At 42.8% G+C, this 18,438-nt stretch overlaps 1 protein-coding gene across 1 annotated transcript in view; it reads right to left on the bottom strand.

The window, feature by feature from the left end:
- The window catches only part of LOC136857286 (protein qui-1), a 2,256,165-nt gene that overhangs the window by 1,293,594 nt on the left and 944,133 nt on the right, over positions 1 to 18,438 (bottom strand). Inside the window, exon 4 of the mRNA XM_068225125.1 lies at positions 10,294 to 10,501. Within this exon, the coding sequence (XP_068081226.1) occupies positions 10,294 to 10,399 (106 nt within the window). The 5' untranslated portion in view covers positions 10,400 to 10,501. The remainder of the gene's footprint in view (positions 1 to 10,293; positions 10,502 to 18,438) is intronic.

The following is an 18,438-nucleotide window of genomic DNA, read 5'->3' as shown; positions in this document are numbered from 1 at the left end:
ATCTTGATCTATCCGCACCGTTCTTACAGCCTACATTTCCATTAAAAACTTTAAAACTAACTGAACAAATCCTGGGTGTCTTAAGATGATAAACGTTCGCCAAATTGTTCTACCCTCATCAATTTGGTTCGTTATATCTTCATTCGTGATTCAATCTATCCATCTCACCTTCAGCATTCTTCTGTAACACCACATTTAAAAAGCTTTATTTCTCTTTATTCAAAAACATATTTCCAATTCCTATATGAATATTCGAAATGAGCTTTTATTTATACAAAATTCGTTTCGGCGGAATGGAGAAACTAACAGTTATAAATTTAGTGAGAAAGTAAAAAAGTACAGCTAGCGAACAAACCCGGGACCATGTAAACCAAAGGCCAGTACTCTGACTATTCAGCTAAGGAACCGATGTTTTGCTTTAATTCGGGTTGAGTACTTACAGCGCTGAACTTCTGAGCCCAACTTGACAGGTTCCAACCTGCCACACTCCGATGGTATTTCAGAATGCTTAAATACGTCAGCCTTATGTCGATAGATTAACTGACACGTAAAACGACTCATACAGGACAATATTCCGACACCACGTCGTCTCCGGAAACCATAAACATATAGGTAGTGGGACGTAAAACCAATAACATTTGTTGTCTTTTGCTTTTGACATTACAAGCAATTAATATAATAATAAATAATGTTATTGGCTTTACGTCCCATTAACTACTTTTACGGTTTTCGGAGCCAGGATCGAGCCTGCCAAGTTGAGGTCAGAAGGCCAGCGCCTCAACCGTCTGAGCCACTCAACCCGGCACAAGCAATGAACAACACCCAAGAACAGCCATTTTAATAAATCTTTGTAATCTTTCTTCACATGTGATGAATTGTATATCATCTTCAGTAGTCTTGTGTTATAACAGATATTCTTTTGAACTTACGAGAAGTCTTGCAAGTTAAGACGTTCACCTTTGACACTGTAATTGACGTAATTGGTAATTTTTTTTTTTTTGTTAGGTGCTTTACGTCGCACCGACACAGATAGGTCTTATGGCGACGATGGGATAGGAAAGGCCTAGGAGTTGGAAGGAAGCGGCCGTGGCCTTAATTAAGGTACAGCCCCAGCATTTGCTGATGTAAAAATGGGAAACCACGGAAAACCATTTTCAGGGCTGCCGATAGTGGGATTCGAACCTACTATCTCCCGGATGCAAGCTCACAGAATTGGTAAATTGTACTTTCCCGCTGGGTATTAGGAATGCGTAAGTTAATACTGAAGTACAATGCCACAAAGGAGATGAGTTTTAGCTTTCAGTTAGTAGCAAGCAGCTTACATTTAATTGGACATCGCTTCCCATTTCAGCGGGAGTAAATATTATCTACTTCGGACTTGCACACCCATCAGCTGAATAGTAGAACGTCATTGCTGTAGCAGTATGCATATAACACCCAAACCAAACCAAAACCCATGGCGCAACAGCCCCGAAGGGCCATGACCTACCAAGTCCGAAGGCCTACACATCACGAGGTGTCGTGTGGTCAGCACGACGAATCCTCTCGGCCGCTATTCTTAGCTTTCTAAACCGGGGCCGCTATCTCACCGTCAAATAGCTCCTCAGTTGTAATCTCGTAGGCTGAGTGGACCTCGAACCAGCCCTCAGGTCCAGATAACAAAATCCTTACCTGGCCTGGAATCGAACCCGGCCTCCGGGTAGGAGGTAGGCGCGCTATTCCTACACCGCGGGGCCGGCACCGAATCTAAACTCCCACACTTTAAAATCTGTATTCACAGAAGATTATTTCTTATTAAAGCAATCCATATGAAATTGACACTAGCTTTTACGTAAGTTACGTAATTTACGGTTGCCGTAACTAAAGTTTAGGCTTTCTCATCGCATTTTTCACACAATGGAAACTGAAAACAAAAGTTAATTTTACAGTGTAACCATAAAGTCTGTTAACATTTGACGAGGCAATACTTCACGGGATATTGGAGGTAGAGAGGTAATAATTGACACGCATGATTGAAATGACATAGGGTTTTATTGACACCAAAATAAAGTAAATAAAGCTTCACTAACAGTGGGATTTTTCTGGTAATGTCAACATGCCGCGATTGCAGGTGCACCTGATGCCCTTTCTCACGACAGCTCCTTTTATACTGTACACGGGTCTCATGTGACATCACTGACGTGTTGCTGTCCAGCGCCATCTGTTGGCCTGTTTGTGCACTCGTTGTTGGTGTCAATAAAACCCCATGTCATGTCAAGCATTTATGGCCATTTGTACCTGACGTGTTGTTGTTCAGCGCCATCTATTGGTCATTTTGTATTGTATTTTGATATCAATAAAACCTCATGGCATGTCAATCATTACCTCTCTACCTCCAATATCCCGTGAAGTATTGCCTCGTCAAATGTTAACAGACTTTTGGGTCATTCTGTATATTCTTTTCAAACCTTACGAGTTGGCCGTGTGGTTAGGGGCGCGCAGCTGTGAGCTTGCATCTGGGAGATAGTGGGTTCGAAACCCACTGTCGGCAGCCCTGAAGGTGGTTTTTCGCAGTTTCCCATTTTCACACCAGGAAAATGCTGGGGCTGTATCTTAATTAAGGCCACGGCTGCTTCTTTCCCATTCCTAAGCCTTTCATATCCCATCGTCGCCTAAACCCTTTCAGACCGTGTACGCACAATTGTGCGGGTTCGTATTTTATTTATGTCTAAGCTTATTTGACGTTTTCTTGGCGCTAGACCAGACTGCAGTGATTGTGCAGGACACGTGGCATGTATTACAGTTGTTTTTATTTAGCGCTTGGCCACCAGGAGCAGGAAGAAGAGTTTAAAAATGCAGTACATTGGCAAGGTGGCAGTAACGCCTAAAGTAAATATTTATTTATTGCATTCATATTAATTTAGAAGCTTCACTGAATATCAGAATGTAATCTATGAAGTGTGCAAAATTGTTTAGCAAACATAAAATTGTGAACTTATAACATCATACGTAATATCATGAGGTTTTGAATGTTGATATGCACAATTGTGCGGGCTAGGTTTTCCTACAGCCAATGCATCCGGGAGTGCTGGGTACTGCCACAAAAAGCACTGTGAAAGCAGAATTCGTATTCTACGCGAGAAATGTAATGTATAAGATTTTAATTGTTTTAAATCGTTCCACACTGTAAAATAGAACATTTTAAATTTAATTTCTAATTTTTTAAATTTTTTCTTTTTTGTAAGTAGTGAATTAAGTCCTAACACGCACTATTATCTGGGTGCTTTTTCTGAGATGTTAATATTCATTTTGTAGAATAAACTAAAAATATATATATGTAAGAGCATTTTAGTCGGTTTTTGACGTATAAACAAAAATTCACACCGCCAGTTCTCTTTCAGGCCTGAAAGGGATAAGACCTATCTGTGTCGGTGCGACGTAAAGCAAATAGCATACTTTTCAATTTTTGTTAGTGTCCGGCTCCTTGGATGAATGTTCAGCACAGTGCTCTTGAGTTCAGAGGGGCCTGGGTTCACTTCCGGGCCGGGTCGGAGATATTAGCCTTAAATGACTAAGTCCCTTGGCACGAAGGCTGGGTGTTTGTACAGTCCCCAACATTCCTGTAACAACACTATCCTCTACCACAATAACACGCAGTATCCTATGGACGGCAGATGCCACCCACCCTCGTCGGGGGTCTGCCTTACAAAGGCTGCACCCGGCTAGAAATAGGCATACGAAATTAATAAAACTTGTGTTACTATTACCTTAGTAGTATCGTGGATCGATATTCAAATGGGGAACGTTTGTTAGTTAGATGTACGAAAAAACCAGTTTAAGGTTATAAAATGGTGTTTGTTTAGAAGCTATAGCTACCGTGTATGGCGTTCTATGGTACTGTTTAGGTCTCGGACACGCTGTCGAACGCTTGCCATCATTGCACTGGCGTCATCTTGAGGAAGAATAACCCATTCCATCTGAGAAAATCTAATGGGGTCTGAAAGTATCTGTGGAGGCTGTGGACGATCAAAATCAGCTGATTTCAACATGTCCCATGCACACTCTGAACAATTCATGTCCAGTGAATTAGCTGGCCAATTCTTATGGTTGACACCCGCCTCTTTTATCCTCTTTCATGAAGTCCTTCACTAATGCATCACGATGAGGGTGAGCACTTTCGTGGATGAAAATGAATTCTACATAATGGTCATTCCTAAAGGGTTGTACAAATAGTCGAAGAATTTCTTCGGTATACCGATGGGTAGTTAACTTCCCTTTAGTTGGTATAAAAGGTGTACGACGGCTATGCATAGTCCCAGCCCAAACCGTTGCTTTCTTTAAAAAATGTTGCTTTATTTCGCACCGACACAGATACGTCTTATGGCGACGATGGGACAGGAAAGGGCTTGGAGTGGGAGTGTGAAGGAAGCGTCCGTGCCCTTAATTAAGATAAAGCCCCAGCATTTGCTTGGTGTGAAAATGGGAAACCACGGAAAACCACCTTCAGGATTGCCGACAGTAAGGTTCGAACCCAACCCAATATTTCCCAAAATACTAGATACTGACCGCACTTAAGCGACTGCAGCTATGGAGCTCGGTCCAAACCATTACATTACCACCTCCAAGCGCATGCACCTTTTAAACATGCTGGTTTTTTACGTCTCCATACCGTTTGTCGTCATGTATCTGGCCTAAGTGATATTCGTGTTTCACCTGCAAACAAGAGATTACGCCATTTATGCAACTCCCAACTAAGATTTTGTATGACCCATTTTCTCCTCTCAGCACGATTCTCTAGTAATCGTTCAAAACGACCTTAATTGGGTACTACTTTATGCAGCTGACTGCGTACACATAAGCCTTGGTTGCCCTCAAGATGTCATCTCGTATTATTTTTAGAGCAGTCGAATTTGGTCTCCTCTGCGCTGTGACGCGGATATGCCGATCTTGACTTGACGTCGTCACCCTCGGTCTGTCAGTCACATCATTGGTACCATTGCCATAATTTTGACACTGTGCTTTGAGTAACACCTGCGATGCACGATAGTGCTGCTTGTATATGTCCACCCTGAATCAATGCAATGTGGGTCGGTCAAACTGGGAAGGACGCGTTGCACATGTAACGTAAACACTACCTGAAGTTCATACTGCAATGTATGTACTACTACCAGCCCTCACCTGAATAGTTCACGTCAGGCTCAAAACATCTGCTGCACTATAAACTACACTGTGCTCTCTACCACTTACAACAGGACTACATACGCCCTCCCACATAATGCGCCCACTTCAACAATATCCCAGATTTTGTGAGGTGTATAGCTGAAAACGCCGCGCAAGAATATTTTGGATTTCAGTGCAACAGTCACACTGGGGTGATGAAACATTACTTCACTTGAATATTTTTCCGTGTAGATTCCATACTCTGTTCGAAACCTCGTGGAAATTCCTTGCCAGCTGGTGCTAAGCAGGGGACATCTTAATCCCATGTCTTTAATTACATGTTGTTGATGATGAATTGCTTCTCCTCAAGTGATTCTGATAAGAGGATATAGGGAAATGGAGATCCTAAATGATTTCTCTCTAGCGTGGGCATATGATTATGAATATGCAGGTCAGAATTGTGTCTGATTTTTATGCCTGAAATAGTCACATGTGAGAGTTTATTTTTAATTATTTACATTTTTATAATTTTTGCCAGTGGTTACACATCTCTTCACATGGTTATGAGAGTATTTAGGGGCTGTAGTAAGGATGTAAGAGAGGGGGCATGTAAGTCCCTGGTAGGACCCCAATTAGAGCACGGAACCCACACAAGGACTACTTCATACGAAATAAGGGAAAGTTGCAAAGGAAAGCAGCACGATGTGTGCTGTGTGATTTCCGACAAAGGAGTAGAGTTACAAAAATGTTGCAAACTTCGGGCTGGGAATACTTGGGGGATAAGGAGACGAGCCGCTCGACTATGTGGTATGTTTTGAACTGTCAGTGGTGAGTTGGCGTGGAATGGCATTAGTATACGAATAAGCTTGAGTGAAGCCTTTTAAAATAGGGAAGATAATAATACGAAGATAAAGCTGGAATTGAAAACAAAAAAATGGAGCAAATATATGAGGAGATAAAGGCCAAGTTACGAATGAACTCGATGGATCGAGCTGTACGCACAAACCGGCTTGAGTGGTATGGTCATGTGAGGCGAATGGAGTAGGGTAGGTTACCCAGGAGAATAATGGACTCTGTTATGGAAGGTAAGAGTAAAGGGAGACAAAGACAACGATGGTTAGACTCAGTTTCTAGCGATTTAAAGATAAGAAGTATACAAATGACGCCACAGCAGTAGCTGCAAATAGAGGATTGTGGAAACGCTTACTAAATTCACAGAGGCTTGCAGACTGTGCGCTGAAAGGCATAACGGTCTATAATGATCTATTTACGTATGTATGTATGTATCTGAAAATGAAAATCCACAGCCTGTTTCCAGTCATTTGACCGGCTCAGGAATGGAAGGAATGAAGTCCCCATCTACCGGCGAGGATGGGAATTAGGCCGGCTGCCGAGGCCTGTCGCACTTCTCTGGGGCAATGATTAATGAATGATTAATGAAATGAGATTGAAGAGTGTTACTGGAATGAAAGATGAGGAAAAATTTGGAGTGATAGGAGAAAAACCTGTACCGCCTCCGTTTTGTCCAGCACAACTCTCACATGGAGTGACCGGGATTTGATCCACGGAACCCAGCGGTGAGAGACCGGCGCGCTGCCGCCTGAGCCACGGAGGCTTCATGTATGCATCTATGTATGTATATTCATTTATGGGACGAGAAGTAAGGGATTGGAATACATTATCAAGGGAAATGTTCCATAAATTTCCAAGTTCATGGAAAACGTTTAAGGAAAAACTAGGTAAACAACTGACAAGGAATATTCCTCCTGGGCGATAGTTCTAAATGCATTTGATTGATTGATTGATTGATTGATTGATTGATTGATTGATTGATTGATTGATTGATTGATTGATTGATTGATTGATTGATTGATTGATTGATTGATTGATTGATTGATTGATTGATTGATTGATTGATTGATTGATTGATTGATTGATTGATTGATTGATTGATTGATTGATTGATTGATTGATTGATTGATTGATTGATTGATTGATTGATACTTTTGACGTAACCCCTGCGTGGTGCTAAACGAGCAACAACGATCTGCTAAGCAGACTTATCCTTAACTTAAGGCTACGGCCGCTTCTTTCCTTCTCCTTTGACTATCTCTCCCAATCTTTCCATTCCCCACAAGGCTTCAGTTCAGTATAGGAGGTGAGACCACCTAGGCGAGGTACTGGTCCTCCTTCACTTTTGTATCCCCCGACTCAAAGTCTCATGCTCCAGAACACTGCCCCTGAGGAGTCAGAGGTGAGATCCCTCACTGATTCCGAGGGAAAAACCAACGCTCGAGGGTAAACTGATTAAGAAAGAAAGAAAGCTCTCCTTTATTTTGATTTTTTTTCCATTTTGTTGTCTAACCCCCACCCCTATATCGTCCAACACCTCGGTACATTTTGTTGTCTATACATGTTTGGGCCTCCTTCCCCCGCCCATGCTTCTAGTTCCCAATCGCCGCTACTGTCAGGAATAAATTTATTAGTAAAAGACAGGAAGCATCACGAGGGACGTGGACATGAAATATACCTCGAGACAGGCGTTCTGTTAAGTACCATTCCGGCATTTGTCTGGAGGAAAACTATGAAAAAACGGAAATCCACTTCGAGGATGGCTGAGGTGGGAATCGAACCCTTCTCTACTCAGTTAACCTCCTGTTCAAGCCCTAGTACCACTCTTCGAATTTCGTGGCAGAGACGGATATCGAGCGTGGGTCTCCGGGTTGGCAGCTAATATCACTAACCACACTACAGAGATGGACGAAAATAAAAAGTTACAAAATGATACAATCATTTTTTTTTTTGACGGAGAAGTAAAGGTTGACATTTTACAAAATTAACTGCGGTAATCATTTTTCTTGAGATTTTGATTCAATGTTATATAATACAATTTTCATCAAAGAAACAATTATTCATGTTTTACAATTAAAGAGAAGTAGGACGTGATTATAAAATAAAACTCAATTAGTATTTGACTACACACTAAGGGAGAATCAAACACTAGGCAGACACATTGACTGAGTGAGAGTACCAGAATGCGAACAGCAGACAACAAAAATCATCATCATCATCATCCAGGTTCGGCTTTTCCCTTGGACTCAGCGAGGGATCCCACCTCTACCGCCTCAAGGGCAGTGTCCTGGAGCTTCAGACTCTTGGTCGGGGGATACAACTGGGGAGAATGACCAGTACTTCGCCCAGGCGTCCTCACCTGCTATGCTGAACAGGGGCCTTGTGAGGGATGGGAAGATTGGAAGAGATAGACAAGGAAGAGGGAAGGAAGCTGCCGTGGCCTTAAGTTAGGTACCATCCCGGCATTCGCCTGGAGGAGAAGTGGGAAACCACGGAAAACCACTTCCAGGATGGCTGAGGTGGGAATCGAACCCACCTCTACTCAGTTGACCTCCCGAGGATGAGTGGACCCCGTTCCAGCCCACATACCACTTTTCAAATTTCGTGGCATAGCCGGGAATCGAACCCGGGCCTCCGGGGGTGGCAGCTAATCACGTTAACCACTACACCACAGAGGCGGACAGTCTCCCACAACTCTTCCAAAAATATCTGGGTGTCACAATGGATCGATCCTTGTCGTTCATACAGCATTGCATGAATCTGTCAAAGAAGCTGAGTACAAGAGTAAATCTGCTGCATAAACTAGCGGGCAGCAACTGGGGTGCAGATGCAAATACTCTTCGCACTGCTTCACTTTCTCTAGCGTACTCGAAGTGAGGCCAGTATCCAGTAATCGGGAGATAGTGGGTTCAAACCCCACTGTCGGCAGTCCTGAAGATGGTTTTCCGTGGTTTCCCATTTTCACACCAGGAAAATGCTGGGGCTGTACCTTATTTAAGGCGACGGCCGCTTCCTTCCCATTCCTAGGCCTTTCCTATCCCATCGTCGCCATAAGACTATCTGCGTCGGTGCGACGTAAAACAAATAGCTAGCATACTCGGCTGGTGAGTACCGCGCTCCTGTGTGGGGAAAACACCGTACGTTCGCGCGAGATTGACGTACACCTCACATGAAACCATGAGAGTTTTTACTGGTACAGTGAGGTCCACTCCTACTCAGTGGCTGCCTGTTTTAGCAAACATTGCTCCTCCACATCTGAGGAGAAAGGCACCGAAAGTACAGTTGCTCAAGAAGACCTTACCACATACTGTAGTAACACAATGCCTTACGAGATCCACTTGTGATGAGGTTAAAATCCGGGATTCCAGTCTGGACTGATCTACACTCCCACGAAAAATTCCGTGTAACAGAAGAAGGGAGACAGCGATGGGAACAATGTCCACCCACCAACGCCTTTGCGATTAAAGACCCAACGAAGAAAGTGCCAGGTTTCGATCTTCCTCGACATGAGTGCTCAAAGCTCAACCGCTTCAGAACAGTCCACGTCATGTGACGACATAGGATGAAAAAGTGGAGATATTGTGAAAGTGCTGCGTGTGAGTGTGGTGCTGAGAAGCAGACATTGCTTCATGTTGTTGGGAGCTGTCCACTGTCAGCATTTAAGAACGGTTTGCGGGCTCTGCGCCACCAAGTGCAGTGGACTGGTTGTCGAAGCTGGACATTCTAGTTTAATTACTTCTCGACTTTAACTTATATGTTCATTGTATATTTTTGCACATTGTGCTTGTAAATGCCATACGATAATAATAATAATAATAATAATAACAACAATAATAATAATAACAATAATAATTATAAGGCTAGGAAAACAACAGATAGGGAATCTGCCACCTGGGCGACTGGCCTAAATGCAGATCAGTATTGAATAATAATAATAATAATAATAATAATAATAATAATAATAATAATAATAATAATAATAATAATAATTTCTATTTGTGCGTGTTACCGCTAGGTAATTTTTAATTAATTACAGAAACCAAAGGAAATAATTAGGTGATTATACAACCGGGTTTGTATATTCTTCTATAATTCCTAGTTCTACGCCACTAAAATAGAACGAAAATTTAAGTTTTTGCCCGCAAAGTGGAGGAGCGACTGACCCTCTCATCTCCTAATCCCGCCACTGATTACGGAAACGGTCGACCCTTTTTTTATAATTAGAATTAAGAGTGTGTACTTTACATCATTCTGTACATCTCCTCAATACTACCACTATACACTACAGAGTTGTCACCCTACCTGATCTGGTGGAGGCGATGAAGATCTTGACCAGTCGTGGGGTCGGCCACTTCGGGGAAGTCAGATGGCCCTGCAGGACCTCTTGAATGATCTCTTCCGCATTCATTGTTGCCCTTCACTCAACCAGCTTTCACGCGAGAGTCGATCACGTTTTCAGCGGCCGCCGGCCCAAACAGGGCTGGCTGCCAGCGCTCGCTGCGGACCGCGCCTGAAACAAATGCAACAATCATCTTTAATTAGTTCAAATAAAGATTTTAATTAAGGGTGAGATTCCTGCAATACTCTCTCATGCAATAAACAATGCACATGACGGAATGAAATATTCATTGTGTAACACTTACATGCTTTACACTGTTATGATAGGTATATAATGTACAATTACGTCCGTCTCTGTGGTCTAGCGGTTAGCATAATAATTAGCTGCCACCCCTAGAGGCCCCGGTTCTGCCACGAAATTTGAAAAGTGATGTGAGGGCTGGAACGGGGTCCACTCATCCTCGGGAGGACAACTGAGTAGAGGGGGGTTCGATTCCCACCTCACCGAGCTCGATAGCTGCAGTCGCTTAAGTGCGACCAGTATCCAGTATTCGGGAGATAGTAGGTTCGAACACCACTGTCGGCAGCCCTGAAAATGGTTTTCCGTGGTTTCCCATTTTCACACCAGGCAAATGCTGGGGCTGTACCTTAATTAAGGCCACGGCCGCTTCCTTCCCACTCCTAACCCTTTCCTGTCCCATCGTCGCCGTAAAACCTATCTGTGTCGGTGCGACGTAAAACAACTAGCACAAGATTCCCACCTCAGTCATTTTCGAAGTCGTTTTGAATGGTTTCCCAATTCTCCTCCAGGAAAATTCCGGGATGGTACCTAACTTAAGACCACGGCCCTTTCCTTCCCATTTACTCCCTTCCGATCTTCCCATCTTCCCACAAGGTCCCTGTTCAGCAAAGCAGGTGAAGCCGCCGGGGCAAGGTACTGATCCTCATTCCAGTAGTAACCTTCGACCCAAAGTCTCATGCTCCAGAACACTGCCCTTGAGGTGGTAGAGTTGTGATCCCTCCCTGAGTTTGAGGGAAAAACCAACCCTGGATGGTAAACGATTTAATAAATACCATGCCTTGAGGGGACTCGGATACATTGGAATTGTGGATGCGAATAAAAATTATCAGGCTCAAGTGAGATTCGAACCCACCTACCAAACGCAGTTGTATTAGCAGCACACTATTTAACCTATGACACCACGGTGACTCCAGCGGGTAGTTTACCGGAAAGCCTACTAGATGGGCAAATACATCCACTTCAGAAATTCACACACGTTTTCTATCAGTATGGCTTCGCTTTTAGCGTTCCTTTCATACCTTACTGAATGCTTATAATTGGCATATACGGTTTACATAACTGTATCACAGTTTTATGCATTTTGTGAATACCTGTCACATACGGTACATGTTATTGCAAAGGTGATGATTGAGTAAGTGTTTAAAGGCGATTGTTGCTTGGTGCACTGCAAAGGAGAATCGACCATCACGCCACCAGTGACGTTCGTTGGGATGCTTAACAACTGAAGAATTAAGGCACAGCTGACTCATCCAAGTACTGTATATTTACAAATATATTTATAGTATTTATGTATATATATTTATACTATCGGCAGCGTAGTATAGTTTGTTTGGTGCCTAATGATCTAATAATGCCATTGGTTTTACGTCACACGAAGTGCTTTTAAAATTTCCAGAGAAGCGAATGGACTGTGAAATTTTGGCGCGAGGGAATTTCTTACGTGTAGGTAAATCTACACATACGTTGTTGACGTACCTCTGTACCTTCGTAAACCACCGGATTAAGCCGAGATAAACCCCACCAACTGTCCATTCATTCATTCGTTCATTCAGTCATTCATTGATTCATTCATTCATTCGGTTCCAAGTTTGATTCTAACATTTTAACTGTAAATCGGAACAGTTATGGCTTTAGGTTTTGCTGTCGTAATGTCCCCTTTTGAACATTTAACCTTTAACAAGGGGCAGACAAACAAATGGTCTGTTGTCATAAGATACCGGTACGGCAGTTGCAGAGCTCATCGTAGTTGTTGAGCATGTTAGACATCTTCAGGTTGGTCTTGCACCGTGGCACTCCCGTCCTCAACCTGTTCAACGATTTCAAACTGCCCAGCAGTAGCAGCGGTTGGGAATCAGGAAAGGTGGAGGACACGATAATTTATAGACAACAAAAAGTACCCAGGTCTAAGGGCTGTGGGGGGAAGGCACCAGCATTGAAAAGGAACAAGCTATAAAATGGTGAGTTATTGATGCTTTGATGCTTTCAGAGCAAATTTCGATAGAGACGTAAAATTGACAATCTACCAACTAATGTTCGATAATAAGAGTACTAAACAATAAAACTTTCACCAAATGAATAATAATAATAATAATAATAATAATAATAATAATAATAATGTTATTTTCTTGACGTCCCACTAACTACTTTTACGGTTTTCGCCGCAGGATTTCTTTTACGTACCAATAAATCTACCGGTATGAGGTTGATGTACATGAGCACCTTCAATAACCACCGGTCTGAGCCAGGATCGAACCTGCCAAGTTGAGGTCAGTATTCCAGCGCCTCAACAGTCTGAGCCACTCAGTCCGGCACCAAACGAACATGTCAACATTGATGCTTTCACGGCCCGTACTTGTAGACGTGAAATGGACTATTAGGCTTATGCCGTGTCAAAAAGCAGGGTTAAACGCTTTACGTTTTGCAGAGAATTTTGCTCCACGTCTTCAGAAGAAAATCTCGACTATTCCCGAGGAAGTCTTCTACAATAATGAGGGTTTGAATTTAAGATTGTTTTACCCTAAATAATTTATTTTAATGATGTGCTGCTTTGTCTCTACTCCAGAAAGTTTCTAGTATTAAACAGAAATAAACATGAATATTCTAAATATTTGAATGTGATTGATAGAAACTGATGATGTTCTATCAAGAACGAAACCACACCAGTTATGCCCGGAAGGGAGGGGCAAAACTTTACTCACACAGTCTCACATCATCCTCTAGTTTTTCTCCACATACTTTCTTTTCATTCCTCAGCTCTGTTCTGTTCTATCCTGGTGGGTTTCGTCGCATTTTATTTTATTCGTTTCTATTTATTTCTTCTACCAAATTCGTCCCTGATTTGTCTGATGCCCTCTCTGTTACTCCTCACGCACACACGGTGTGATGAACATATTAACTGGGGCTTCATGCTGTCGTCAGCTCCCGCATGGAGCGCTGTGCCAGTATGAAGGGAGCCATCTGGTGACGAAAGACCGTACCACTACAGCTCGAACGGTAAAACAATCCTAAATTCAAACCCTCATTATTGTAGAAGGCTTCCTAGGGAAGAGTCGAGATTTTCTTCTGAAAATACGGAGCAAAATTCTCTGCGAAACGTGAAGAGTTTCACCTTCTTTTCTTGACACGGCATAAGCCCAAAAGTCCATGTCATGTCTACAAGCCATTCTTTGTTTAATAGTATGTCGTTTTATTTTTTTAATTATGTGCTTTTGTTTTTGTTTGTTCAAGTATGTTATAGTGTAATATTTATGTTTAACTTGTGTTCGACAGGCTGGGAAGATTCCATGTTACATTTGATTGCACAGTAACGAAGTAACAGTTACATTGGCTGAATGACAGTGTCGGACCGACGAATGCGCGCAGCAAGCGGGTGAATCATACCTCAGTGTCCATGTTCTTGGAAAAAAATGTACTTCTGCTACCCTTCCTAACAGCACGTGCTACACATTTCTCCATTACTTGCTGTGGCGCTTTACAAATGGGTCAGCCGCAACGAACATTTTCCGCGTACTTCCGCTAAGTACTTTTCTGTAAAAAAATTAGAGGGAAGAATGAGATGAAAAAAACAATAGGGATTGTACAAATAACTTTCTTATAATTTCTAGTTTCAGACGATATTTTTAGTAGCTGTTAGGTTCTTCAGTCTCCCGAAACTAAAACATCAGGTGGTTGAAATGGAAAACCAATTTATTTTCTTATCCACAAAGCGCTGTGTGGGGAGGTGGGGGTCGGTCAGTCCTAATCACCAACATTATTGCCCAGTGTCGCCGTCAATTTCACCACAGGCGTTGATGATGAAGGCCCGCAGTTCTGTTAGATCAGCCGGTAATGGTGGCGTAAAAACTGAGTCTTTCACATAACCCCGTACGAAGAATTCGCAAGGGGTGAGGTCAGGAGAGCATAGAGGCCATGACATGAGGACGTGATCTTCATTCCAGATACGACCGACCCATCTTTCTGGAAGTCTGCTGTTCAGAAAGTCACGAACATTAACATGGAAATGAGGTGGAGCACCATCCTATTGGTAGATGAAGCTCATGCTATCGGTCTCCAACTGTGGCATGAGCAAATTCTCCAGCATATCCTGGTAGATGTGCCCTGTAATGGATTTTTCAGCGAAGAAGAAGGGGCCGTAAACTTTAAATTTCGAGATGGCACAGAAAACATTGAGCTTGGGAGAGTCACGAACGTGTCATGGCCTCCACGCTCTTCTGACCTCACCCCTTGCGACTTTTTCGCCTAGGGTTATGTGAAAGAAGCAGTTTTTACTCCACCATTACCGGCTGATCTAACAGAACTGTGGGGCGTATCATCAACGCCTTTGGTCAAATTGACAGCGACATGCTACGTCGAGTGTGGGACGAACCTGAATATAGAGTTGATATGTGTAGAGTCACTCATGGAGCACTCATAAAAAACTTTGTGAGTTTTTCTGTCTGTCTATGTAACTTTGTAATGTTACAGCAAATAATAAACAAACAGGAATTTTTTGAAACCGCTCCAATAATTTGTGTGCACCCTGTAATTTCTAGATTTATTAGTGAGACACCAGTGAGAGGTCGGCACATCCCACTACAACCCCCTTCTGTGCGGCTGGAATCCAAAGCCTACCGCACTGTGATCACACCTGTGGCTTAATACGAAGCTGAATGTTGGCCAGTAACCAACAGATGTGAGCAAAATGCTGCACGCAATGGTTGAAAAAGCTGCGGTGGTCCACTGGCTTAACAAGACTCGACTATGTCACCAATGTTGAAATAAGAAAGATTCTTGGCGCCGTATCAACATCAGAAAAATGTAGAAAGCGCATCGGAGATAGTACGGGCATGTTCTACGAAGTAGCGATGACACAATAGGAAAAAGGAGCACTACAACTCTGTGTAACAGGCAAGTGACGAGAGCAGCCTGGCTTGATCAAATCGAGGAGGACATGTGAGCGGCCAGTTTCCATCAGAAATACGCTACATACCATACAAAATCACAGAAAAGGTAGGTAAAAGTTTTCATTCCGTACACGGACAGGGCACGGCGGGCCTCTTAGACCCGGGATGGTGAAGCGCAGTAATATACATATGTATCTGGTTTTGCAAGTGAAATAGTATCTTTGCTGGTTTTGAAACTAACACCCAACTTCTTCCGCTTGCAACAGCGTGATTTATATGAACATGAACTGTGTTCTGCACAGGCTTATTAGAGGACTATATGGCAGGACCAAACCCAGCAATACCACAGTTGAACAAAAAGTTAATGTAGATGTTTTTGCAACTAAACGATTCATACATGGTAATTATATCGTTTGACGAGTGTGTGATAACGATAGGCGTTTTTCACCGAGGTGAATTACGGTGAAAGGCAAGTGTAGGAATAAGCAATGCATGTCGCGTGCTTTATTAAGTATTGAGGGAGTGGTACCAAGGTTGATTCTTTTAAATTACAACTACATCAATTTCTTCCCCATATATTGTTCGTCTTAAACAGACGCATTATTCTCCTTCATCTAGTCCAGGGCCTCTCAAACGCCCAAAATCTCACTCGAGCAAAACGAGGCGCAGAGGTTCTGTGCACCGTGCATGGATCCGACTGGGCTCTCGGCGACTCGGTTACATTCGGCTCAACTCAGCTCGGATGGTGGAGCACTGCAGAGCGAGTGAGGAAGGGCAAAACAGACGGAGGGAAAGAGAGAGGTATTGCTCGAAATCGAGGAGTGGGGGAACTGTACTCTGGTCAACATAGCAAAGTCGTCTTATGCACCTTGCACCGCTCAATGCACCGGTGCATGCACCCTAAGAGGCTCAGATCTAGCCTAAATAATATACCGCGTAGCAGGGTCGGCTCATCTGCTGTCCTAAGAATGGTTTTCCGTGGTATTCTATTCTCTTGCACTAAGGCGAGTGCCGGGACAGTTCCTAATTTAGGCCTCCGCCCCACCTATCTTACCCTCTCTGAAAGTCGAACTACTACGACAAATCTCCCTGACCCGAGAGATGCCGTTACTGTCTAGGACAGGGATGGAAAACCTTTACCGGCTAGCGTGTTAATTAAGGTCTTGTTTAATTCTGTTTAGTGTGCCTTCGATTATTTTCCTTAAAATCCCCATGAAGCCACTCATTTGATTTCATTTAGGTATTATATTGCATTACATATAAACCCATTCAACTGAATGTTTAATGTTTTTATTTTCCAAACAGCACTGGAAAATTACATTTCTAAAAAGTTAAAATTTTGAGAATAAGAAGCTTACACTATACGTAACCTCGGCACTTGAAGGGGTAGAGTGGTTAGCTCTACGCCCGGCCGCCTTTGCCCCCAGGTACTCATTTTTGGTGTAGGCTGAGTTTCTTCAATTTTACGACTTCCTGACGGGGATTCGAACCCACGTCCTTCCGGGCAAACCGAGCACGCCTTTACTGCTTCGGCGAGGCAGCCCCTCATCACTCAGACCTGTCACCCTGATATTTCCAAAGCCGGGTATAAGGCTGAGACAGGTCAATGAAAGTAATACATTTGTTCTAGCCGACACCAGAAAACAGCAAAATCAGTGGTGGTGGTGCTACAGTAATTATTGTTTAAATTTAAACGGCCCCGTTGTCTATGAGTAACGTGCCTGCCTCTCACCCGGAGGCGGGTTCGATTCTCGGCCAGATCAGGGATTTTTAACTGGATCTGAGGGATGGTCCGAAGTTTGCTCAGCCTACGTGATTACAATGGACGAGCTAACTGGTGGTTAGGTAGAGGCATTGGTCTAGAAACCCATGAATAACGGCCGAGAGGATTCTTTGCTCTGATCACATATCCCCTTATAATCTGGAGGTCTTCGGATTGAGGAGCAGTTGCTTGATAGGCCAAGGCCCATCAGGACTGTAGTGCTATTATGTTAATACAAACAACTTTTCAGTCCTTCAAGTTTAAATATATGTTTTCCCTTTCACATAGAAGCTTCTGGCTACACAAGGTTCGTAAATGCTACGACTGAAAAAAAAAAGAGCCCTGGGCTTAATTAAGGTAGAGTCTCAGACATTTCCTGGTTGTAAATGGAAAACCATCTTCATGGCTGCCTTCAAACCAACCATCCCACTGAATACAGGTTGATAGCGACGAAACCCCAACCACGAAGCTAACTTTTACGGTAAAAACATACATTTTATTAAAAGCTATGGTATTGGTAATTTGGCCTGAAAAGGATTCCATTAACCTTTCCATAAATCTGTTTACATTCAAGCACAAATGCCAACTAACTGTACTATGACTAGATACTACAACCCTGAGCATAAAAACTAAACGCTTAATCAACTATGGTGGACGAGCAGCCATTACAATATACTTCTGAAGAGTATGCAATCCAATTAATGCAATGTAAATGTTCTGTCTATAGGTTTCACCAAAACACTCTATTTTCGTTCTGTGCACCTCGCGTATTAAAATATCCTTGTTTAACGGAAAGTGGAATGATATGTTTCAAAGCACGGTGTTAATTATTGACAGCTTTTGCAGAAGTGAAATTACTGGATGTGACACAACGAAAATGAATTCTGTTCGCAGGTAAATTAATTACTCTGCTGACGAGCTCCCTTGATCTCCATTATTACGTCGTCATGTGACGCAACGACATTAATAATAAAGCTGCTCATAGCTGCTTCAGTTTCGAAGTTATCTGTACTTCAAACCTGCTGACTATTTCCTGAGTACTATCTAGCAGTAAATGTTCGGAAATTCGGCCGACGTATGGAAAGAAACACAACACGAATTCTCTATCCGACCTTTGTATCAAAACTTCTTCTTATCCTTCTTATTCTTCTTGTATGTTGTAT

The sequence above is a fragment of the Anabrus simplex genome, chromosome 1, assembly GCF_040414725.1.
Source record: "Anabrus simplex isolate iqAnaSimp1 chromosome 1, ASM4041472v1, whole genome shotgun sequence".
In the NCBI taxonomy this organism is placed as follows: Eukaryota; Metazoa; Arthropoda; class Insecta; order Orthoptera; family Tettigoniidae; genus Anabrus; species Anabrus simplex.
The sequence above is the reverse complement of the archived record's forward strand: the minus strand, read 5'-3'. Positions and strand labels throughout refer to the sequence as shown.